The sequence below is a fragment of the Pagrus major genome, chromosome 22 (assembly GCF_040436345.1).
Source record: "Pagrus major chromosome 22, Pma_NU_1.0".
Lineage (NCBI taxonomy): Eukaryota > Metazoa > Chordata > Actinopteri > Spariformes > Sparidae > Pagrus > Pagrus major.
Window position 1 is genome coordinate 8260384 of NC_133236.1, and position 25957 is coordinate 8286340.

Here is a 25957-nt window from a genome sequence, read left to right on the forward strand (position 1 = left end):
TCACCTCCTTCAGGATGCGCTCATTGAAGAACTGCTGCAGCTTTTCATTACAGTAGTTGATACAGAACTGCTCGAAGCTGTTGTGTTCAAAGTACTCTGCAGAACAAAAACAAGAAAACAGTTGAGGATGCTCCGTCACAATCAAAGAGAATCTGACAAGTTACGCTCTCTTGATGTCGAGACAAAATGTGTAAAACTGTAAAGACTCTGAGACAAACTCCCAAACATCTTTAGTACTCGAAACTAGTTGAAGCAATGCCAATCCAGGCAACATTTCATCTTATTATGCCTTGTTTTATAAGAGTCATGTTATATTTACGGTATATTTTCTGCCAAAACACCTTTAAATTGAGAAAAAATCTACATATGCAACTGTAAAGCATCAAACATGCGACAGTTTTATCAAAACACAGGACAAGAAATTTTTGATCATTATGAACTTATGCTTAAAGAAGTATTTCACTGCTGGAAAGATGGCCCTTGGTGCTACAAGACCAGAGAAACCAGAGAAAAAGGACTGTGGTATTAACTTTTGCTTAAAAGGTAGAAAACCTACAACAACCAAAATGCACTGCGTTGCATCGGACCAATAAACACTCCCGCTGATGGGTACCGTGTTCTGGTGAGAAGCCCCTCACTCGATCCGAGAGAGAGAGAGAGAGAGAGAGAGAGAGAGAGAGAGAGAGAGAGAGAGAGAGAGAGAGAGAGAGAGAGGGAGAGAGAGAGAGAGGGAGAGAGGGAGGGGGCTCAAAGTTCCAGTTTAAAGATTCTTTGGAAACAAAACTTTTTCTTTTATTGTGAACAAACATTTGATCAACAGCTGTGAGACTTTCTGAAGGGGTGAAAACATTTGCAGCTGAAGATGTTTTGTAGCAGCTGAGAAAAAGACAAAGGAGCAAGCTTATAATATTTCACATCCACATATTCTAATTTTCACTCTTGTATGCAGTGAATTTCTGCAGTAAAGTTCAGTAAAGAAAGTACCAGATTTGAGAGTTTTTGAGGGATACTAACCAAAGCCAGCGATGTCCAGGACACCAATGAAGTTGGCGGAGGAGTCGAAGGGGAAGCACTGGTTGACCCTGGTCACCACGTGGTCGAACAGCCGGCTGTACACAGCCTTCGCCAGGGCGTCCCGAGCGTTGTTAGCCTGCTCCACTTTGAGCGGCACTCTGAAAAAGAAAAAACGTAAAACGTTCAAGTAACATATAATGAGAAGATTCAGAGTGTTTCTGTTGGGTTTTGGAGCGTGTAATGCATTTTCTGTGTGTCTAATAAGTGTGTCTAGTATATGAGTTCGTTGGTGAGACAGAAAGTTTAATTTACTATGAGAAAACTTCTCAGTTGAAGCTGAACCACTTGACTGAGTTGAAGGGTCGATTAAAGTCAACGCACTTGTAGGAGGTAAAGAGTCTCTTGAAAGGCAGAGAAGTGTCAGCTGAAGTATATGCAAATGAAAACGTCAACAAAAAGGTCACGTTATCACCTTTTAGGAGCTTTCAGCTGCAAGAGACGCTGATGGGAGTAACAGCTGAAAGCTACAAAAAGCTAGTAAGTGGACCATTGATCTTAGACTCCATTTTTATAGGAGAGGAGAGGAGAAGAATGTGTTTTCATGCACAAAAGTTGGAAATGCCAGTAAAACAGACTAAGCATCGGACTGACTGATAATGTGATCTTATATTCAGCATTTCACCTAAATGTGATGTCGTGGAAGTATCAAGTAGCAGAAAATGGAGGTACTCAAGTAAAGTACAACTCCCTTAAAATTGTACTTAGTTCTACAGTAGATATGAAAATGTTAGTGTTATGGAATGTAACAATGTATGTATATATATCTACGGAGCTCTGATTAGGAGGTGAGAAGAAAGATTCTGGTGATCCATTTCCCAGTTCTGATCTAAACTGTTTTCTCTCTTGGTTCATGACTTAAGAATTATCTTAAGGAATTTAAGGATTATCTTTCAAAGTTCCTTCATTTGTATTCTTCTGTGAAACAGGTAGGGAATAACATTTTGCCAGGATAATTTTTCAATAATGTTTTGGGGGCTGTTAGTGCCTTTATTTTGACAGAACAGCTTGAAGAGTAGACAGGAAAGAGGGAAGAGAGAGAGGGCGACATGCAGCAAAGGGCCACAGGTCGGATTCAAACCCTGAGCTGCTGTGGCGAGGACACAGCCTCTGTACAAGCACTAAGCTACCGGGGTGCCTGAGAATAATTTCTCTAAGTTGATATTTTCTTTTTATCCGTGAAAACAGCCAAAACATTTTTACCACCTATTTTCAGAAATGAAAATAAAATTAACCTAAAAGATGATCTTTGCAAAACTTCACCTGTTTCACAGAAAAAAAAAGTTAAAGGGCTTGAAACAAACTTTTTTCACCTCTCCTGTTGGTTTTCATGCAAACTGAGTATCTTTGGGGTTTGGACAGCTCTTCACAACAAGAAATTTAAATGCATCTTCTTGTTCTCTAAGGAATCAACATTTTTTGAAAAAGTGGTCTAAGAAAACTGCAAGTAGCTACAGAAACAATTTGGTTTGTCAACATCTCGCCCCGTCAACCCTCTGCAAGCCTTGTCAACCCGGGCAATGCACCTCTGCCCTCAGCACTCCCTTGAATTGTTTTTTGCTAAATGTTGGAAACTTAATAAAATCTATGTCCAAACACATTGAGCTAATTGCCTAAAATATGGATTGTAAACATAAATCTGTCTCCGAGGATGAAGTGAATTTACCTGCAGACTAACAGTTTAAATAAACAGCCTGACTTTCCAAGCAGATAATTGTATTATTGACAGTTAGAGAAAGAGAGATGGGGTGCGGCCATAAAAAGGTGACAGAAACCATAACCGGCAGCGAGCTCTGTGGAGGTATCGTAATTGCTTCAGACTGTGTGTGAGCGCGCGGTTCAATAGCTACAGACAAAATGAGTGACCCGATCGCAGGGGCCAGATAAAATGTAGCGCATTAATCTGCTGCCGGGTTGAACTTTCTGAACATGCTTTACCTCCAGACTTTACTTCAGCACTTACTGCGGTGCACTTAAGGACGCATCAGGAAATAACGACACACGAGAGACACTCAGAGGCTCCCAAAGCTCCAAATAACGACTTCCAAAATCCACCTCCCTCCTTGTCTGGTCCACAAATGATCTCCTCTGTACACTCCTCTTTAAGCCACATGCAACATCACGGGGAACACGGGGTGCCTCGGTGGGAATCTTCACATTATGCTTTGATAGGACAACGTGCTGGGGGAAGAAGGGCAGACCTCCTGAAGCTGCAAATCTGCAATTTACGTCTAAATCTGCACTCTTCTACAATCTTCACATCAGAATTTACTAGCTTTATACAGTATCTACACATGGTTGCAGAATCTGTAGGCAAGAGACAAGATTGTTGTAGTCTAAGTCCTGTTCTGGTTCTCCCAATCTGGTTTGAGATGAGACTTCCGTTTTTCATCGCCATTTTCTCCCCGTTTCCTCCCGGGGTCACAATCCCCCCCCATCGCTCCCAATTTATGACAATTTCACACACTTTTTTCACTTTTAGTTACCGCAACCCAGTTCTGCCGCTGTTCAGAACATACTGTAGTCTGCTGTACTGTTGAGCCGCGTCCTCCTCAATTAGTGAGGAGGACAGAGAGAACATTCCCTGTTTCGTACGTAAAGTTTTAAAGGGCATGTGATGAATATTCAACCCAATCGTCGGAAAATATGTTTTTGAAAGTTTCTCTATATTGCAACTTTTCCGTTTGTTTAGGCTGAATTTTCTACTTCTCTCCTGTCACTGTGTTTACGCTCTGGTTAGGTCAAGGCACAAAAACCAGTTGGTTAGGGTTAAGGAAACATCACGGTTTGGCTTAAAATACCTGTCTTGGTTGCCACGATCACAGATGGAGATGGTCTAACTTCCTGTGAAAAAAAGCCGGTTTTGATGCCACAAAAAACATCTGGAAATGTCTCCGGGTGTCCTTTAAAATATCCAGCGGTGTGACTCGTTTATTGAGCTCTGTAATAACGCTACCTTACCCTCCACCTCCTGATGTGAAAGTCAGCTAATAGGCATATAATGTGAACGTGATATGTCACATTTGATACAAATGTCAACCTTGGACGTGTTTGCAGAAATGGTACCTGCTAACATTATATCCTGGAGACTGAGCTGAAATATTAGTTTGAGCCAGAGATTTACACAAGTTGACGCTGCGTTGTTTTCTGATAATTAAAAGTAAAATTTAAAATTATTTGAACATGAGAGTGTCTGTTGTGTTTTACTTATTATTTTGTTATTTACATTTTTTAAATGTCACCAGAACGCAGGAAGCCAGAACCCCCAGAGCCATATTTTGGTTTAGAAGTTCCCTAATTTTGATATCTCAACGCAGGCGAGTATGGCAGGTAAACAGTCCTCGGGGAGAGCAAAAGAGATGGAACATATCAGCCAAAATGCAGCGTCAGAACCCATCTGCTGCTGTCTGATGATGATTTAGTTTTTTCTGAGCTTATTAAAATTTATCCGCACGCATAACACAAATGTCTGGATGTCCGTTAGCCAGATACCTGCTGGCTATACAAGAAACACTGAAATATTGGGTGTTATCATCATCAGATGACAGCTGACGTGCTGTGAGATTAAGTGTGGGCAGTCTGTCAACTTTCAACCAGTAAATGATCCGTAAATGTCTGAATGAATGAGATGTGTCTCAGTGCTCTGTGATGAGGTAGAGCAGAACACAATTTGGACACAAATGTCTCAATTATATATCAGAACATCCCTCTGATGGCTGAAAAGTTTATTTTGAAAACCTTTTTTTCCCCCCATATGTCGTGTTTGAACACGGAGCCGGGGAGCAGCTGCAGACCAGCAGGCATCTTCAGAACATTTCTACACAAAGCGACACCAGTGATTACAGAGAGAGAGAGGAAAACATCCATGGTGCAGAGGCTCATGGGGAATACATATTAGACTACTTGTACGATTAGTGTTCTGACATTATGCTGCCCTGGCATTTAGACCTCTTGGTTTTTAAATGAGAGGGCCTCACCGCAGTATTAAAACCCCTGGCTGCCGCACCGCAGCTCCGAGGAGCCGGTGGCATGAATTAAACATGGCAGGTGGTAGAGAGAGGGCAGGGGTGAAGGTGAGGAGCCGTGGGAATGTTGATAGGCGATAAGTCAGGTTGTAAGGTCCGCGCTGTGGATGTAACGTTTTGTTTCTCAGTTTTGTTACAGAACTCAGGTATTCAACTTTTTGGACATCATGAATATAATGAACCAAAAAGTAATATATGGAAGACTTCATTTATACTGTGTTTGACCAAATAACTCAGCACGTTAGGGGTTAGGGTCACCGTTTTGATCTGAATAAAGTCAGTATTTAGCATTGCTACCCACATGACTCAGCATCTTTTGCAGAATTTGGGGCCTTAAGTGGTTGTGATGTGCGTTAGCTTGATTCTGATTGGCGTTTGCATGTGCATCTGGGTTTTCATTAAAGTTTTACACTGGAAACTTAAATTTTAAAGAAAAGTCATGAGTCGTTTTCAGTGGAAGATTTCACACTGTGCGCATGCTAACTGGAGAAGCTGTAAGGACAGAAGAAGGGCCACATCTCCCCTGAACTGGTTACCTATCAAACTTAATTTTCACTTTTGGGTGGAATGTTCCTTTAAAGAGAAAACAAAGAGGGACTTGTTCTTTAAGGGCAAACAAATTTAAAGTTTTCAGAGTGTGAAGCACAGATGGATTGAAAGGCTGATCATTTTCACTACAGCTAGAGAGCACATGTGTTCAACTAAAGATAGATTTTTTTCCTTGTTAGAGGTCTATACCATTAATTAACTCAGATCCCCCAGATTCATCTTGCTAACGCATGAAGGGTCCGTGCTCGCCGGTTTAGAGTACAATTAGTCTGACAATGATAGATCGACATTCAGAAAAGGTACAAGTCAGAGCTTAAAGGTAGAATCGTGAATTAATTGAGGTTAGAGAAGTATTGGGTGAAATTTAGATGGATGTGGAGGCTCCAGAAGTTTCTGCAGGTTGGTTTGATGGCACATCGGGCTGCCAGGTTGACGGACTAATCCCCCCACGACTCTCGCAAGCTGTTAACTGACGACCTCATCGGGCAGGTCACCGTGATTGGCATCTGCCATTTTCTCCTTGTCCTCCCACTCGTTCCTTCCCTCCGTCGCTCGCTGTGTTGAAATTACACTCACGTTAGATGTTGCCTGTTCTGAGTTTAAGTGCTGTACAACCCTGCCTGTCTGGATTTATAATCTCCCTTCCGTCACTCTTTTCCCATCTTTTTGTCGCTTATCCTTCACGTTATCTGATGCTCAATCTTTCCTCTCGTCATCTCACTCCATCTTTTTCTTACATTTTGTTCCTCTTCATTTTCGAGTTAATCCTCTCATTTTACTCTCTTGTCAGCTTCCAGAAATGGCTCTGGTAGGTGTGTTCCTTCAATCATTCACCACCACACACTGTATGACTTTATCTACCGACTGTCAACACTGGAGTGAAATCAGTCGGATCAGCTGTGACGCGTGACACCAAAACTATAATTGGTCAAACAGTTGGAATGTGTGAAGCAGCAGGTTCTCCAAATGTTAGTTATTAGTTGTCATTAAACTTCCCCTCGAGGATGCTGCCACGACCCGACAGCACAAGTTCAAGTTAGTCTGCTGTTAATAAAAGACAAACTGTGCCACTTTGAAGGAAAATATATGTTGACTGAAGTGTCGTCTAACTTCTTCACAGCAGAGACTCATTCATCCTTAAAGGGTCCTGAAAGGCACCGGTGGTGCTGAGTCACTTTGTTGACTCGTAATCAAGCGACTCAGGTTTAAGTGCTTCATCGGTTGTTTGTTTGGATTAATCAGAACTGCGAGATCTTAGTTATGTTCTTTTAGTCTGAGTCATGATGACCTGACGTGACTGTTCAGACACTTTCCATTCATTTAGAAACCCTCTGAATAATGAGCACATTTTTATATGCGAGACAGTCTGTACATGAAGATCAGCAGTAGACCAAAGTGAGTTAGTTTGCAGATTTTAATGGAAGCCATGATAAGCTAAACAGAACAAGTTGGCAAACTTCCTAAATCAATTAAATTAATGACTTACTTGTGCTTCCATTCAATTTTTTCGTATTTTTGCACAATAAATTGTGTTGAGTTTCGGTCAGATAAGAAATGAGTTTAAGACTCTCTTAGGATGTCAGAAATTGCCTATTTGAGGGCTTTTACAAATAAAAGAAGTGTCCAAAGAGAGAAAAGATATTGAATTAGTATGTAAGAAATAACTATTAATTTCACAAGCATTTTAATTAGTAGCCTCTGGCCAGGACTTTGAACTGCACTGTGTTATCTCAGCCCAGTCTCCAGGATATTATGTTAGCACTTAACTTTCTGCAAACCACAGATACATCCAAGCTTGACATTTGCACCAAACGTATCATATCACGTTCACATAATATGCTTATTAGCTGACGTTCACAGCAGGAGGTGGAGAGGAATGTGGTGGTGTTATTACATCCAATGAGGCTGCCAAACGGCTGACAGTTCAAGTCATCAATGGATATTTTTAAGGATAACTGCGGATTTTTCCGGTGTTTTTGGGTCGACCAAAACCGGCTACTTTTCACGTGAAGTAGGACCATCTACATCTGTGATTTAGGAGACCAGAACAGGTATTTGAAGCCAAACCATGTCTTTCTAACCCTAACCAAGTGGTTTCTGTGCCTACACCCAACCAGAGCATAATCACAGCGTTGTGATGAGAGAGACAGAAAATTCAACATGAAGAAACATCCAGTTTGAACTTATCTGTAGTTTTGCAAAAATGTACTGAGCTAACATTTATTCTGGTGCTTGGGTTGGTTATTTTTATCCCTGAACTTGGTCTTGTTCATCCTACCACACCACGGAAAACTGCCAACAAGCAATGGTTAGTTTTAGTTATAAGACAATATAAGAAAAAGAATGAAAAACACATTTTGATAACTGTTCAAAAAAGTTTACTGGAAGTTATAAAAAGAGCAGTGTGAAGAAAAGCACTGCCTTCAAAGACTAATTCCTTTTCACCAAAGTTACAAGGATGCCTGTTCATGGAGAAGGATGTTTGATATCTTTTAACGCAATCATTCAATATTTGTGTCTACATTTCTTCAATTTTATCATTTACAGGCAGACAAGTGCCACTTTCCATTGTCTAGGTCTCACTAAAACATACAGGGATCTTTTATTCAATTCCCAAGATTATTTATGGCCTTATCATCATTGTACTTTGTTATAATCTCAATTGTTTTGCATTTACATGTAACTAAAAGTTAGGTTAGGTCTGCGCAATGTGTAAAATATCTACACTGAAGATATCAAGTTTGATCATGGAAGCAAAAATGGTATTTTCAGCCAAGATGAGCAGAATATAAAGTTTATAATAGCTGCCAACTTGTGAAATTCAAGAACAAATTCTGAGAAAATGTCATTATCATTATTTCTTTAAGATTTGAATAAATGATCAAATCTGGAGATCAGTACATTAACCAGCTGTCCATCTGTTTTCCCCATGAAGTCTGTCTCCTCTCCTCTTCCTTCGCCTCCATTCTCCTTCAATAAGGGTGTTTACAGGCACACAAAGAAACTAGGTTACTCTGAGAAATCAGGTTACACAATTATATCACGATCACGTTATATCATATCATGTTTACTTGCATGTAAACACTCTCACTCAGAGTTTCAATTTGCTTCACTGTCATGGCACATAATTTGATTTCTGTTAAGTATATAGAGCAGAAAATAATTTTAAAAATTAAAGGAAACAAAAACACAAATATCATATTTTAATTTTCTCTCCCAATCTGATCTCCCTCCCACGCACGCTCTCTTTATTCCATCGCTCTCTCTTGCTGTCTCTCGGCCTTTCTCAGCCCGACACACAGAGCCGTCTGCACTCTCGCTTACATAACCCAGACAAGTAAATAACCGGCTCGGGTGATGCAGCCAGCTGGCAGAGGTCCAACCAGCAGCATCTCTTTAAGTCACCTACTGGTCTCATTTTTATCCACTTTTCTCAGAGTAATAATGAAATCTTCATGTAAATAAAAACTGTACGGATGCGACTGTGTCACCACTTGCTTTTTGCTTTAACACAACACTGACTCAACCTTTATCCACTTTAGAGAAGCTTTAACATCTGTTGCTCTGGATGCTGCTGGTCTGGTGGCGTTTGCGGGGGAGAAATTCACTCAGGAAATACTGTGTTTTTAATTTGTAGTCAGTCTGGGATACAAGGATGCCCTCTAAAAAAGTAGAAACAAAAAAAAAAAGAGGGAGGCTACAAACACTTCAGCCACAGAGGCTAGTCATTGGAGTCATTATATACATTAAATCTCAGATATCTATAAAGTAATAACAAGGCTTGCCATCAAAAGGGCAGAAACAGTCATAAATGCAACATAATCAGCTTGTGCTCTTTTCAACACATTCTCACTCCCAAATACAGCAGCTTGGTCAGTGGCGCTCTACCTCCACTTTTAGAGTCTGTTTTTGACATGAAGCACTCTGTGGTCAAATTAGCAATAATACAACGTCCGGTTACAGAATGAACACAGATCCTGTGCGTGTGCATGGTGACACATCATGCTTTACGTTTGGCGCCCATGTCAGCAGGGTAGAGCAGCCACAAAGCGGCCGTGCTCAGCGCAGCTCACACACGTGTAAAGCGAGGCTGCAGCGGTGCGTCCTCTAGGGTTTTTGAGTTCCGCCTATTTTTTCAGGAACCCTCTAGATAGATGGATAGATACTTTAATGATCCAGAGGGAAATTTCGAAATCCAGCAGCTTACATGACACATACAAAACACAAAAGCAAACATACTGTATAGTAAAAGAGTATAACAAAGAATTTAAGAGAATGAACAGAATATAATGACAAAAAACACGTACAGCAATGATGTGATAGTCTAGCCACCAGAACTTTTAACTATCATGCTAAACAATGTGCAAACTGAGGTAGTTTAACTGTACAGGGCTCAACAGTGCATGTACTGCCGATTAAAGTGATTCAAGTTAAAAAAAAAGAATGGTGCAAATGAGATAAATTAAATGCGAATTGGGAGATAACAGATGTTGTGAAACAAAGTTAAAAAAAGAGCAAAAAAACACACGACAGACAGAGCTGCTGGAGAGGCTGCCACTCTCATCAGCGCCATGTTGCAGTTTCTCGGCAACATTAGACCTGACAACGACCTGTAGACAGTCGTGTCGACATCATATCAGTGTTTCACTACTGTTCACTACAGTATTTTTCCAGTGCTCTCTTTTTCTTTCTTTCTCTCCCTCCCCCTTCCTCTCTTTCAACAAAGGTAAAGGGAAATCAGGTCATCATTTATTTGGTTATTATCAGATGCACATGCATGAGGCGCCACAGTTGAGCAGCACAGCTGTCACGCACTGCACACGCAGGATATGTGCTCCAACCCTTCACATATCATGACTTTTGGACTGATATTGGCCTTGACAAACGGTCACGCTTTGGTTCGGTTTGGGCATCAAAACTACTTGGTTAGGTTTAGGAAAAGATCATACTTTAGGTTAAAAACTACATTTAGTCTCTTACTTACGGAACAGAAGCGACGTAAGTGAAGGCGATGATATCGAGTTAATCAGAGCGCTTCTATGACTGCAGTAGCAAACAAACAGGGTGTCCAGAAATGTGTGCTGTTGTACATACTGCACAGAAAGTGTCATAAACATGCCGATGCCAGCGAACATGTTCAGCTAGAGCTTCTTCAAAATGGTCAGCTGTTGTTGTTTGAGCAAAAGTGAACCCAAACAGAAGGCGAACACTTTCTCTTGTCATTTCATGCTACAGCGCCTGCAGGCTTCAACACTCAGACTGCAGCTCACCCTTGCATTGCATTTTTAGGTGAAACACTCAAGAACGCAACAATGCTTGAAATCAATCATAGCTCTGGCGTTAGCATTTGCGTACTTTCATGGACAATGTTTCTGCCCAAACCTTCTTAAAATAGTGTGTGAATGCTCCCAAGTCAGCTTATGCTAAGCTAGGCTAACTTCATCTAGCTTTATACTTAAAAGGTCCAGTGTGTAGGATTTAGTGATATCTAGCAGTGAGGGTGCAGACTGTAACCAACTGAAGACCCCTCGTCGTTACTACAGTGGCCACAACAAACATGGCGGACTCTAAGTACAAGGATTCTTAGTTGCAGGTGATAATACACTAATGAAAACATATTTATGAACATTATATTCCATTTCTGCCAATAGATCATCCTAAAACCCAGTAGATCCTGCACACTGGACCAACAGTAGCATAACTTTTTAGTCAGTATTTTCCAATTTTCAGCTTCCTCGGTCTTAAACTGTATTAGATTATAGCATTTCTCAGAGAGTTAGCGGTGCAAAGCCAGCCAATGATTTTCACTTCCCTCACTGTGTTTTAAAGAGGATCATTTGTCTGCGACAGACATCGTTTAAAAGAAGCCCGTCCAACAGATGATTGATAGCTGTCTCCGTTATTCAGACATCGGCGTGAACCCTTATTGCAGCAGAATGGATGAGCTCATCACTCACTGGGCTCTCAATAGTCTTCTCTTCAGTCTGGAAACACGCTGTCGTCAAACTTGGAAATCAATCCAACAACATCGAATTTCGAGACAAATTTTAGTTGTCTTCAGTTATCTGTTCAGAATATTCAGGAGGCAGTAAGTTACATATTCATCTAAATATTCCTTCAAATCCTAGACCTTATGTTCTATCGACAGTAGAAAAGTGACCCATTTGAACGAGTTCGTACCACAACAAGCACAACTGACTGTACAACTCTTTTTTTCTGTATATTAAAACTGCATTTCCCATTAAACTGGTTTTATTGTGCTGCTTCCCGTCAGTCCTCCTCCTCCCTGAAGGGGATGAACATGTTGGAAACCATTTTTTGTCCATCCCCCCCAACCATCTGCTGTCACCAGAAAGTCTGCCGCCTCCTTGTGCAAAGAGGATCTTTTGCTTTCTCAGTCTAAAGGTTTTCCTTTTGGCTTTAATGGAGAGAATAAACATGTTGGAAGTGATTTTTCCCTATCAGCTTTTCATTCCCTCCACCATCTGCCGCCAGCAGAGAATCTGAAAGCTTTAGCGGCGCTTGCTCTAGAAGAACAGCGCCCTCTTCGGGTTTAAAAAAAACACTTCTTTTATATCTTGGCTTCTATTTACGGCGTGGAAGCTGAAACAGTCCTCTGTGTGATGGTTTTGTTTGTTTTCAGCAATTATACCAAATTGTGGTGGTGATGTGCAGGTGTTAAACATTTAATCTGGGAGAAGAAGCTGAATAAATGCATTAAGCCGAGGGATAAAGTGTCACCGGGAGCTGTCAGACACATGTCCATTTGTGGAGAGTGTAACTGACAGGCAGGGCAGCGTCGACTGACACTCAGAGACACAGACAAAGACAGGAAGCAGCTTTTAATTCATCTGGCCGGCTCCTCTCTGCACAGATAAAGGAGGAGAAATAAACATTAGTGTGGGAGGTTTGAAATTGAAGCGAGTGGCTTGGCATTCAGATGGTGTGTGTGCGCCGGGGCCGAGCTGCCAGCTAAACAATCACAGGCTTCAGAGCGACTGGGTTCAGGCTAAATGCAGACAGGGACTTAGCTCGAGGGGGCTGTCACTCTGTCTGTCTGTACATGTCTATATCTGACTGTTTGTCTCTAGTGTTTCCTTGGAAACATTTTCAATATACTATAGGTTGATACTTGTTTGTTTTGATCTCCAACAAGACAAGGAAAGTTTATTAACATAACATACTAAAGGATGTGTAAAGATCGTCTACCTGTCGAAAGTTACTTACAAGTAGGGGGTCCCGATCACAGAGAGACTCGTCTCTGTAGGAACTGCCTTGTTAAAGCGTGTTTTTGATAAAACAGCATGGCGCACAAGCTAAAAGTTAAGCAGCGTGGTCTGACAGGGTGGTTTGTTTAGGTATCTGTTCACTCCAGCTCTGAGCCAGAGGTGCCTTCTAATACCTGAAGCTCCCCTTTGGCGTCGAGCACTGAGCCACTAAAATGGTATAATACTCAGCCCGACTCCTCCTCCTCCTCTTCCTCCGTAACGCTCCGCAGGCTCACATTTATCTTGTTAAGCCGGAGCCAATTGGTAAAGCTGTGAATGGCCCGGGCTGCCTGTCTGGTTGTAGAAGCTTCACTTCTTGCCCTCAAGATCGTTCAGGTCTTTATCTGTCATCAAGTCACACTCTAATCTATTCACAGAAGTCATCGCTTTTCACTTTGACATTTTATTCATGACCCTTCAGTTACAGTCACTCAACTAAATGGTGGAAAATGTTTCGAAATGATCAGTTTTCAGGAAAATAAAGGGTGACAAATAGGTGTCGCTCTACCTGTTCACATCATCATTAAGTGCTTTTAAAGGCAGAGCAAAACGCCTGCTGCCAATAGAGAGGAAGAAAACACTATTAATAGAGGCTCATGCTTGAGACAGGGCAGGACGCAAACATTAATGGAGTTCTCGGCTGAAGTGCGACCACAGAAGAAGAGAGGAAGAAGTTTTACAAAATACAGAACTGTTTGAGGAGAGCTTAATTGAGTTGGTGAGAATTTTCAAACATCTGTATGATGATACTTCGCCCGAGCAGAGACAGTTACTACAGAACAGCTGGAAAGAGAGTGGACAGTGGCAAAGGAAAAGGGGAGGTCCTTGCCAAACCGATTTGTCTCTGAGCGGCGCCCTCTAGTGGTTGTACTGCCTTAGTGAAGAATGCAGGGAAGTATGTGGGAAGTGATGGTCATATTATTTAAAACTGACCTCTCTATTTCTTGACGTGAAGGGAGCATAAACCAGCCTTTAGATGATCTGACAGGCACTCACTTCAAAGCACACTGACTGCTTTACTTTTCGCCTCTAGATGGCGCACATCTGCCTGTAAACGGTGTAAACTGGACCAGAAACTGCAGGTCTGTCACTGCTGCAACATGCAATCTACCGACAAACCTAAATGCATTAATAAATCAAGTTAAACACCTGAAATAATTTCCAAGAGCTCATTTAAAAAAAACTCAAAACATAGCAGGATGTGAGGTAAAGGATGCTCTTGAACTCAACCCAAACGTGAAAAAATTAAATCCAAAGACAATCTCCTTCACACAAACATATAACAACTTCTGCAGCAGCAGGAGAAGAGCGCCATATGTGCTCCAACATGCTAACTGTCACTTTTAATTCGGCACAGTGCATGCAAATTAGGCCTCTCACAGTTTAGCATGTGGCGCTATCAGTAGCTGGAGAGAATTTCAATGTACGGACACAAGCTTTAGAGAAAGCAGATTGTGCCCTTAGTTCAATCCTTCCTGCACATCTAAGGTGTAAAAAAACACACTAATACTTCTTTAAAGGTGACTGCTTTGAGGAAGGCATCCCATCCTAAATGCAGTGGACGTATATGAATAGATATCAAGAACATACATCATACTTAAACATATCTTGAAAGTACATATCTTTAGACACAGTTGATATTCATGAAGCAGCCAACATGAGACAAACCACCATGTTTACAGCGCCACACTTCCTCCTGCCTGAATAAATCTTGCTTTTATTCACCCTTCTATTCTAAATAGGAGCCATTAATAATGTTAGAGGAGGTTATTTTCTATCAGCATATTTTGTGATCCGTTTCAAGCTGCAACAAACCATAAAGGTCACCCTCAGTAAAGAGTCTGTAAATAGGAATTCCCTTGTTTTCAGAGGCACTGAGGGGGGAGTAAACAGCTAAAATGACCCAAAGATATATTGGAAACTTTGACTAGTTGTAATGTTTTTGGTTTTAGATTCTTATTATTGTGTGACTACAGAACACTGCCAAGATCACAGGGATATGTGAAGTGATATGGATGTTCATAGTGAAATAAAGGGAGATAATGCAAAAGAATGATTACTTTTCTTTTCCACTGGATTCAGAGTATGAAGTCTATCCTGCAGCTCTGTTTGAAACAGGTACATGAGAGGAACTTTGTATTTCAGGAGTCATTTTGTTGTTTGATAGTGTTATGTTTTTGCTTATGTCACATTAAGACATTTCCAGTAGTTTGGAGTTAAAGTATCGCAGAATCATAACATGTTTAAAACAGCTTTTTGAAAATGTTCTGCACAGACGTGGCAGCCATTCAAAGATATTAAACTGTTTTTCACAGGCTATTCAATGTCTGCATGGAGAGAATTTCTTCCATTAAAGCTTCTTGTTATCTTTGCATGTTTTATGCATTTATACGTTTCAAAACATCTCGCCAAACGACTGCAGTTAAAAATGAGTGAGCTTGCAAACAGTCGCACATTGCTAGAAATGTTGTTTAAAAAATCAAAATTACATTAAATGATGGTGCAGCCTAGTGAGGAATGTAGAAAATTAGTGAAAAAGAGGTTCAACCAGAAGTACACATTCAAAAGTTTTGCTCAAAATGAACACCAAAGCTCATCACAAATACATGAGTGTCAAAATTGTGACCAGATCCACAAAACCATTTCCTCTAAACTAAAGACTCGCAAGCCAACTAGCATAACCGGAGTCTGGAGGTACGGTACTAAAACAAACTTTGTCTTAAACCTTGTCATCTTTTGTCCACAGGGGACCCAGAATAATGATCACCAGATTATATAGCAATTCCAATGAAATGGTAAAGAAATGATGGACCGTAGGAATAAAGCATGACCAAATGTAATCACCTTTATGCCAAACAAACAAATTGTACATGTTACGATATTTTTCCACCAGAATTTTACCCTTGGCCAACACAATAAAAAGTCTTTGAATCAGTGTTAAGAGCTTCATGCTGAGAGTAAGAAACTTGCAGAGAATAATCTGAATGCTAATTGAACAGTTAAGTTAGTATGAATATTAAATGTCCATCAGTTGTAATGCTGGATGTGATACAGACACACAGGGAGGACAGAAACCTCCTGTGGAGCAGAAAGGCTTGAGCTTGCTTTATCTTGATGTTTGGTATGAATTCAGACAATGAGAGCGAGGCCTCATAATCTTTCTGAGGTTTTGAGTTTTAAGCAGGATGTGTCAGAAAAGTTACCATGGTGATAACCGGCTTGTGGCGGTCAAGTGTTCAAAGCGATGTTACTCACTTGATTTCGGCTCTTTCTGTCATTGTGAGGCCGAATTCACCAAGCCATTCTTCACCCATTAATAGGGAACGTGAGCCGTGTTTAGACCGTCACGGAACAAGTTAGTTTAATTGGACATGACAAAGTCACACCACCTGCACCACGATTGTCACAAAGCCTTCTGGGAAATGTAGGAAATTACTTTACTCATGCAGAAATAGTTGCACCAACACTATACAGTATATGTGAGCAGAAACCTTCCAGTAGCACTCAGCGCCCTCTGTGAACTTTTCAAAATCAAACTAATTCCAGCATCCAGACGCTTCACTGAAAGGCCAGATGGTCGACCACTTTATTCATAATAACTCTTGGCAAAAACATTGGAACCTGATCCGGTTGTTTATGTCTGACTGGACAATAAGACGAGGAGGCGAGCAGGCCAGCTGTTGGAGCTCCGTCAGACTTCTAACCAGCTCTGCAGCCGCTCCTCTGAGCCTCGTTTAGCTTTCCTGTATATTCTGATGTCAGCTGGAGGGAGAGAGCCTCTCTCTGGACGGTGATAACAAGATAGGCAATACATCAACCATCTGCTCTACCGCTCGGGCTAATAACTCAGTGTGTTTGTGTGCCGTTAGACTGCATTGACACAGCCAGAGGGTCGGGGTTCCTCAAGAGTTTGAAGGGTCGTGAGATATTTTACAGGAGAGTATAAATTCAATTATTCTTTTAGGACATTTCTCAAACCCCGTCTTTTTTCTGCTCAAGTACAGCTAGTGTTAGACAAACCATTGCTGTGACAGGGTCCATTTAGCAGTCCATTCTGGAGTTTTTAAATCGTATCACACAGACTTTCTCAGAACATTGAGTTTTCCCAGTTGGCATTGAACTGCAATGTCCAAATTCTGTCCTGGGTCCAATATGTAAGAATTTAGTTTAAAACATTAAAAGGAGTTGTGTCAGCGACGTGTATGAATTGCAGAGATAATTACTGAAGTAAGTATGCTAACCCGCTTACGCGGACACATCCTGTCTCTTAATACCACTAACTGCATGGCTAACTGAGCTAATAGCTAATGGAACAGTTAGTTCTCTCAGCAAGTTACTCTCACTATATGCTGTTCCCCATTTGTTATTCATACAATTCTTACATATTGCACATATATTTTTATCAAAACAATGTCTTTATGCCTATATTACGCCTAAAATGTTAAGTTATTGATTTATGAAGAGGGTAAAAATATTATGTTTATGGGGAACTATTTTCGTTTTTATTTATTTCCTTGTCAATTTATGCCCTGATATGCCTCTATGTTATGGTATTGACAGTGGTTAATGTTGATGTTTACGTGCAGATCGTGTCAAAATTACATAAAAAATTGGTCACAACAAAATTAACTGTTTCATCCATAAAAGGCCAAATCTGAAACGGTCTGAACAACAGTTCAATAATCCAAAGGGATTTGGTTTATGAGGGTTTTTTATAAGGTATTTTAATCAGTTAATAAAGTGATTTATTGGTCTTTGGCACCATTAGTGTGTTTCAGTTTGTTCTTTATGTATAAGTGTGTGTTGACATATATTTTTACTGTAATTTATTTGACATTATTGGAACTAGGTCCCTGAATCACACACATCTAAAAAAAAAAGAAAATGTGAAGAATGAGAACAAAGTCCAAGACTTAATCCTGGACATAAAGGTAGGAAAGATGGAGGATAACGGAGTGACAGCAAACAACCAACAAAACAATAAAAAAGGCTAAATCATTTCCCATCAGCCACAAAAGACCTCCTCTTAAAAATTGAGGTGGTTGCTATTAAAATCTTTATGCTTCCCTGTATGTGTGTGTGTGTGTGTGTGTGCGCGTGCAGGCCTCTTACTTGATGACTGTTCCTTTGACGCCCCCTGCTGATGTGAGCATGACTCTGGTGGTGAGGCTGACCCTCAGGTCCTCCTCCTCCAGGCCCAGCAGCTCGGCACAGTGCTCCAGCGTCTGACTCGACTGGTTCTTGATGGTGCAGCCACCTGGAAGACAAGAAAGAGGGCAAACATCAGGCTCAGGAAAACAGGATGAAGAGGCAAGGTGAGGTTAGGGCGAAGAGCCTCCCTCCTTAAAGGAAGGGCCGAGAGATCCAAGAGGTGATTAAAGAGCCGCATTTTTTACAAATATTATCAATCACCTTTCTATAAAGTAGTTTTCAAAGTAGTGGCGGGGTCCGCTATTCTTGCACTGGACTGAAGTTACCTGAAGCTTGTAATCTAGCTTTACTGAAGGAAGGGCTTATTTTTGATTACATAACTTCAATACAAACATGAGGTTCACTTCAGCTAGAGCACTCAGGTAAGCCCAAAAACTCTCAAGAAACTGTTTTGATAACCTTTGTTCCAGTACACCTTTGAGTGAAAGCTGAGACTTTCTGGGTAATCTAGGAAAGTAAAGTTAAAGTTCTTTATTTGTCATAACAATAATCATATTAAAGCAATAATTGGAAATTCAATTCTTGTTCTCTGACTCCTCTCAACAATGTTCATACAATATGTAAAAATAAAGGAATAAACTATATATAAAATAAAATAAAATATGACATATAATACTGTGGCAGACTGCTATACTGCTGTCATAACTGCACTAACGTAAGAAGCAGAAGAGAAATAAACTTTTTATTTAGCCAAGAACTAACAATCACAAAAACATTCACTTTTTTTTCTTTTAATTAATAGTAAAATAGAAATAAGACAAAATCTACTAAAATGTCTGGACTCATGTCTCAATTTTATCTCGATATTATATGGATGAAAATGCAATGCCAGGCTCCAAGTAAGTAATAATAATAACAACTAATGATAACTATTTAAGCAGCCCATTTAAAATGAGTTTACAAAGTTTTTTGACATACAAAGAAAAAGTAAGTAAAGTTCTTTAAGTGCTGCATCTTTCACAGAACAAAGTCACAATGTGTGTCAACAGAGCAAAAGTTTCTTAAAAATAAGACCATAAAAACAGTCAAAAAGGAAAAAAATATAAAAGACAAAAGCAGCAACAGCCTTAAAAAAAACTCACAGAAAAACAAACACCAGACGGCATGAAGTGAGACAAAGGGATTCTTCACCTGAAGGTGTCTCAGTCAGTCAAAGCCGTAAAGCACAACTTTAAACAGTGATGGAATCAAAAGGCAGCAAGAAAACTTACCTTAAACATCCTCCTTTAAATAAATTACACAGTAAACTCTATCACAACTGTTTTTTTTTTAAACTAAAATGTACAAGAAAGTTTACAGTTAGCCACAACTTCTAAACTCCTGACATGGAGAGATGGATGGAAAGTTTTTACTGCTGAATCCACACGTACAAACTGTACGTCATATTTGTCAGAGATAAAGTAGAAGCAGTGTGACTGAAGCGTCTGTCAGCCTCTCCAGTGAAGGTCATATATAACTTTCAGAAACTCAAATGATATCTTTGCTGGAAGATCTGACGTTTTCAAAAATGTCCCCAAAAGTAGTGACTCCATCATCCATATCAATCACAGCTTTGGAACGTAATCATAAATGCTAATAAACAGCAGTGCTAGTGCTGCCATGTTGACCCTGTATAATTCATTGATGTTGATCATCAACTATCAGCGTTCATAAAGAGTAACGTTTTTAACAAAGTCGTCAAATGTCTTCTGGGATTTGGTGCAAATGAGCTGATGTCATCTGATGTTTAGTTCACACTGAGGTCTTTGACTTTCATTCTTGCCCTTTTAATGGTGGAGTTGATATTCTCATCACAGTTTCCTTCAACATACATGTACCATGAACATATATGTCAAGTAGGTCACAGAGTGCTCCACAGTTCACTGTATGAAGTGGCTGACCTCACCAGCTCGTCTCTCTCTGTTCTACGCTGGAGCCGACCTCGTCTCTCGACTTGCTGAAGGATTACGTGGGTGTAAAATATGAATGAAGTAATCTTTTAAAATCCCCCGCATTCCTGCAACAACGTGCACTTCCATGATGACAAATTGACAAGCCGGGCCTACGTGCGCCCTACTTGAAGGTGAGGGCAATACACAGCGCTCATTATGTATGGAGAGAGTGAGAGTAACACCCACGAGCTGTGAACTGTGCAGGTCCGGGGAGGAATGAACAAAGGCCAGAAGAAACTGGGTGGGCTGAGAGTGGAAGAGAGAGGAGCTGACACACAGGGAAATCTGTTCAAACAGTGAAGGGAAAGAGAGGGTTTTTCTAATGGAGGGTCGACATGTCAGGAGGGCTGCAGCAGCTGATGAGGGGGGTTAAAGGTGATAAGACCTGACATCACAAATGTTAAAGCTCATTAAACACACAATCAAGAGCTTGTTAACCTTGCCCGTGGGCTGCAATCAAGGGTGAACCCTACATGACGTCACTCAATGGTTTGCAGACAACCGTTTTAAAAGCCTCGAGTTTGGAGTTATGGCCGTCGCCATCTTGGGTTTTTTGCAGTCAGAAGTGACCATATCTGGACAAGATTGGAGCTGGGGAGGATATCCCGATTGGATCTGACTGAGAACATGCCGTTTGGGCGATTTGTTGATCTCAAGGTAGCCACGCCCTAAAGCAGCCTTTTCCAAACTTCTAATAAATCTACACCACAGCCTGACATGCACCTCCCAAGAAATGTAACTGCAGGTCACAGCGACGCAGACCGCAACGACTGGGATTGGTCTGCTTGGTAGGATAACACTTTCAGGCTTCTCCTCCGGTGCTAAGAGAGATTGTGACATCAACAAATCCTCTGCTACTTTTCAAACTAATGATTTGCTGCGCTCATTATCAGCAGTTGATAAATGTAGATATTATGGCAATTCATGTAGTTTTTTGTTTCCTCTTTTGGACAGTCTGACATGTTTTTTTATAAATAATACTCCACTTTTTGTCGATTTTGCTAAATGAGACCATAATTTACAAAACGAAAATTAGGAAACTGTTTACCGAGGTCATAAATCAAGTGAGAAGTAGGGTCATTTTCTCATACGATTACATAAAATTGGACGTCTTTTTGAAACCAGTGGAGTCGCCCCCTGCTGGCTATTAGACAGAATGCACGTTTAAGGCACTTAGTCTTTGGATTCACTTTTTAGTTGCAGAAGCTTCTAAAAAGCTTGATTTTAAATTTGGGCCAAATGTGGCTTGAAGTAAGTAATGATAACTATGTATTCACAAACACTATCAGAGTGTATCTGTGTAAGTTTGGATCAATAGGTACATGGACAGCCTGTAAACCCATGTGCTGGTGGGGTGACAACACTTCACAGCACTGGAGGTACTTCTCTGATCAATGAGAACAATCAATAAGTCCTGAAAGCTAAGTGAGCTAATATTAAATCAATGTCTGGACTGAGGAAGACCCTGAAGGAAATGCTCAGGGTACATATTAGATCAGAGCCAAGGACTCAAACCTAACTCCTGGTTAATTAAGCTTCATTATTTGCAGCCTCTTCTGATAGATTTCCCTGTTTATTTTGAAATAAGTCGAGTCCTGAGCAGAATTGAGTTCCGACTGTCAGACTCTCCTCCAGGCGCCAAAGGTCCAGTGATTTATGGGCTGAACTTGGCTGAGTGCATTCAGGCCAGTTTCACCTCTGCAGCCGTGACTTTGCTGAGTGGATGGTCACATTTTTATAATATCCAAAACGCTGCAATGCATAGATCGCAATGCAGAGATCAAACTGCCAATTAATCTGTTTAAAACGTTGGCAAAAGAACTGAGTTGCCAGAAAATATTCTGCTGAGCCAGACGACACCTCCGGGACAAGATCTGGGGGCAGAGAGTGTTCTCCAAAAGTGAGATTCTTTTTTTAAAATCCTTTCACACCTGCCAGACCCATCAGTAAACATGCTGTGCAGAAAAGCTTCACTCAAACACACTGAGCACAGTGTAGAAATTCCTGTCAGATCCTGAAGCTTACGGAGATAGCAAACAAAGTACGTGAGGCTGAATGTGTATAAGCTGATGCGGATACCTAGAATATTTCTGTTTGATACGATTGTGCAGACAAAAAATCATGATGACTTTGGCTTGATCACTCGCTCAACAGCAGTTTAAGAGCTACAAATTTGAGTTGGATCAAGTTGATACACACAGTGATGTACTTCATGCAGCTCAGAGGTCACATCTGGCTTTCAAATAAAACATTTCGCCCAGGGCTGTTCAATTATGAATTCATTTGGCCAAGATTTTAAAAACCAAAATGTGCCAGCCATTTTTTAGCAGCCAGTTAAAAAGCTTAAGTTTTGGTAATGACAAACACAAATGAATGCAGTAAAAAACAGCAAATTTAAAATTCTATTTCTCTGGGGAATGTGGTGCTCCTCAGCGTGGCTCCTCTGAATATTGTATTCTATACCACAACGCACTCATTGCAAAAAAATACATACTCAGAGGTTGCTTCTGGGCCAGATGTGGCCTGCGGGTTGCCAACTGAATAGGCCACATTTAGCTATTTAACTTAAGTTTTCACTTTCGTAGTTTATATCAAAACTTTTACATGATTTTTCATAAATCCACTGTAGATAACAGGCTCATAACCTGCATCCACACATTCATTTTCTCCTGCTTATGAGGGGTCGTGTCACGGTGGCAGCAGGCTGAGCGAGGTATTCCAGAGGTCCTTCTACCCTGCAATAATCTCCCCGAGGCATTCCCAGGCCAGATGAGATGCAGGTTCTGGGTCTGCCTCAGGGTCTACTCCAAGTTGGTCATGCCCGGAAAACCTCCACAGGGAGGCGCTCAGGAGCATCCTGATCAGTTGTCCAAACAAACTCAGCTGCCTTCGTTTGATGCAAAGAAGCAGCAGCTCTACTCCGAGTTCCTCACCCTTATCTCTAAGGCTGAGCCCAGACACCCTACAGAGGAAACTCATTTCGGCCGCTTGTATCCGTAATCTAATTTTTTCGGTCACTACCCAAAGCTCATGACCATATGAGGGTTTGAACAGGTTAAAGGACTGGTTAATCAAATCAATCAAATCCCTCTTCACCATGACGGTCCGACGCCTGCGGTACCCCTGACGCTGCAACAAACCGCCTGTTCATCTCACGCTCCATTTTCACAACACCCTTGGACAAGACCCCGAGATACTTAAACTCCTTCGCTCCGGCAGTAAATCCCGACAAATACAAACTCATAGCATCCAATTTCATCTTGCTTCATTCAATTTCAATGTCATTTAATTTAATGTTATTTTACGCCATGCTTAAGGGAAATATCCAGGTTCTAAAAGGTGGCGTCTCTCTTCAGGACTTAAAATAATTCAAATCAAATCACAAAAAGAGGCGAGAAGCAGAGGAAGCATAATATTAAAGACAAAACTTGAATAGCCTCACACCTTCAGATGACAGGCACTCGTCAGGAAGATCCCAAAACCCCTACTCGCACAAAAGGTTACACTTGGAGACCCATAAATCAACTACATAAAATAAAGAAAAACATCTGATAAACCAAATCCGAAGTGTGAAACAAGTCATTTAAGTCCTCCTGGAGCCCTAAACGACTCTCTGCAGTCCTGGGAAATCTTTGCAGGCTTCTCTTTCTGGTATCTGATGTGTAGATATTTCTTTATCTTCCCCCTCTTGTTTCTCTCCCTGTGGGTTCCACATTGAGAGCTGTCTGGATCTCCATCTTCTCTTTCTGATCACGTCTTCTCCTGGGCACTGATTGATTCTCTGCCACAGGTCAGTGTTTCTGATGAGTCCAGCCATCAGATCTGCATTCTTGGAAGGCAGCTATTTATAAAGGTCTGTATTTTCTGCATGATTGTCATTCCCCAAGTCTTTGCTCTGTGTAATTGGAATTAAACGGGCCTATATTTGTCTGCCTTTTAGAGGATTTTCCAAACTAAGAAAAGCTCCTTTGGCCTCCCCAAATACAAATAAATACTCTTTAAGAGCTCCCTTAAATCGACCCCTCAGGAGACCTCTATCCTGAGTGCAAACTGTAAGCCGAGCCGGTCTCGAAAACTGGATGATTACCTCCTGACTCCTCACTCGCTGTAAAACACGCACCATGAAAGCCACCCGCTGTGCAAACCAGTCAATTTAATAGGCGCCCAGCTGTGCTTCTCTGACTTCCCCACGCAGGGAGAAAATGACGGGGGAGGGACCGAGTGCTGAGGAGCTTCACTGCCGAAGTTCAAAGATTTTCACGCAAACTGAGCCTCCCTGGAGGGTTTGATTCGGAACGGCGGTGAAAAATGAGGCGTGAGATGGGGTGGAGCAACTGAGACAACTGTGCTGTAATGTGCCTCTTGAAATGTAGAGAATACAATACTTGAAAAGATTGATTGAATGATTATTTTATGACTTTTTACGAATGATCTAATTAGCTCATTTCCCTTGAGTGAAAGAAAGATCATTTAACAAATGTACGTCGTAAGTTTCCTGTCAGGAAACACAAACGCTGACACAATGGGTCACACTCACATATATCACAACACCATTCATCTTTGACCACAATGAGACTGAAGAGAGAAGACGGGAGATGGAGGCTGAATATTACAGCGATCAATCAGAGTGCAGAGACTTGAGGGATGAGATCAAAATGGCATCTGCCTCTTAGGAACCAAACTGGTGCCTTTTAGGAGTCGAGGAGCCGGCAAGACGGATGGTTTCTGATGTAATCACAGAGCACTGTGGGCTGAAGTCTGAAAACTCATCAGTTAGAGATGATGACGAACTATCGTCCCCATCGTACCTGTGGTCTCTGAGCCCAAATCATACAGGGAGTAAAGGCAGTACTGAGACACTTTACTGAGGTAAAAGTATCAGGAAAATGTATTTAAAATATCAAAAGTAAAAGTACTCTATATAGAAATATGTGGCCTGTGAGTGTATACAGAATATTGTACTACACACAGTTTATCACGAGAAAATATAAACACGTTTGTTCTTTGTGACAGAAAACTAACAAAATGTAAAATGCACATTCTGACAAGAACCTTAAAGGCATCATTAGTTCGGTTTTAGTTAGAGAACATTCAAAAGTTCAGAGGTGAAGAGGTCACATGCTGATCTGCTGTGACATGTTCGTCATCACATTCATGAAACTTTTTTAATGATGAAATTCTCCTCCTCCTCCTGCGAACCAGAAACCCTAAAATTCAGTGATTTTTAGGGTTAAAGGCGATGCTCATAAATAGCTTTTTGTTCTTAACAACATCCCCAAAGCCAGAGCTTCACATTTAATCCACAGTGACTGGAATCAGACCCTCAGCTGGCAGGATGGAAGTTTACTGAGACTCATCATCAAAATAATTCGGAGTCCTTGAGGGATTCATTTGTCACGCTGACATTTGCGATCAAATGTTTTGTAGTTGACTGGAGGTTTAACTTCACTGACGACATTATTTAGATGCAAGCATGTAGCAATCATGACGGTTAAAAAAAGAGAAAAGAGAATGCTGTTCACTGTACAGATTGTGAAGCCCACAGAGGCAACACCATTGTGATTTTGGGCTTGACTTGACATGTCGTTATGTCAGGGATGTGAGTTTTCATGTGTTTCACAGATATCTCACTGCAGCTCACCTGACGTGCTTCCAGCCTCCTCGAAGTCGATGTTGCCGAGGTGCAGCACGCCGGCCACCACCCTGAACAGGTCCAGCTTCTCTGTGTCGTCCAGGCCGATCTTCTTCATGGCCACACACATCCTGTTGAAGTCGCCCTGGTCGTCCAGCAGCGGGTCCTTCAGAGGGCCCGCCTTCAAGTGCTGAGAGACGAGACAGAGCACAGACAGTTGGACACTTTCAAGCTTTACAACCTTATTTACCCTTATATTTCTATTTCCCT

General features: G+C 41.1%; 1 protein-coding gene across 3 annotated transcripts in view; it reads right to left on the reverse strand.

Moving 5' to 3' along the window:
• Window positions 1–25957, reverse strand: part of myo6a (myosin VIa) — a 148156-nt gene that overhangs the window by 66323 nt on the left and 55876 nt on the right. For all 3 annotated transcript variants that reach the window (XM_073493304.1, XM_073493303.1, XM_073493302.1), the window contains exons 11-14: window positions 25697–25877; window positions 18026–18170; window positions 1015–1172; window positions 5–96 (exon numbers count right to left, since the gene is read on the reverse strand). In XM_073493304.1, the coding sequence (XP_073349405.1) occupies window positions 5–96; window positions 1015–1172; window positions 18026–18170; window positions 25697–25877 (576 nt within the window). The remainder of the gene's footprint in view (window positions 1–4; window positions 97–1014; window positions 1173–18025; window positions 18171–25696; window positions 25878–25957) is intronic.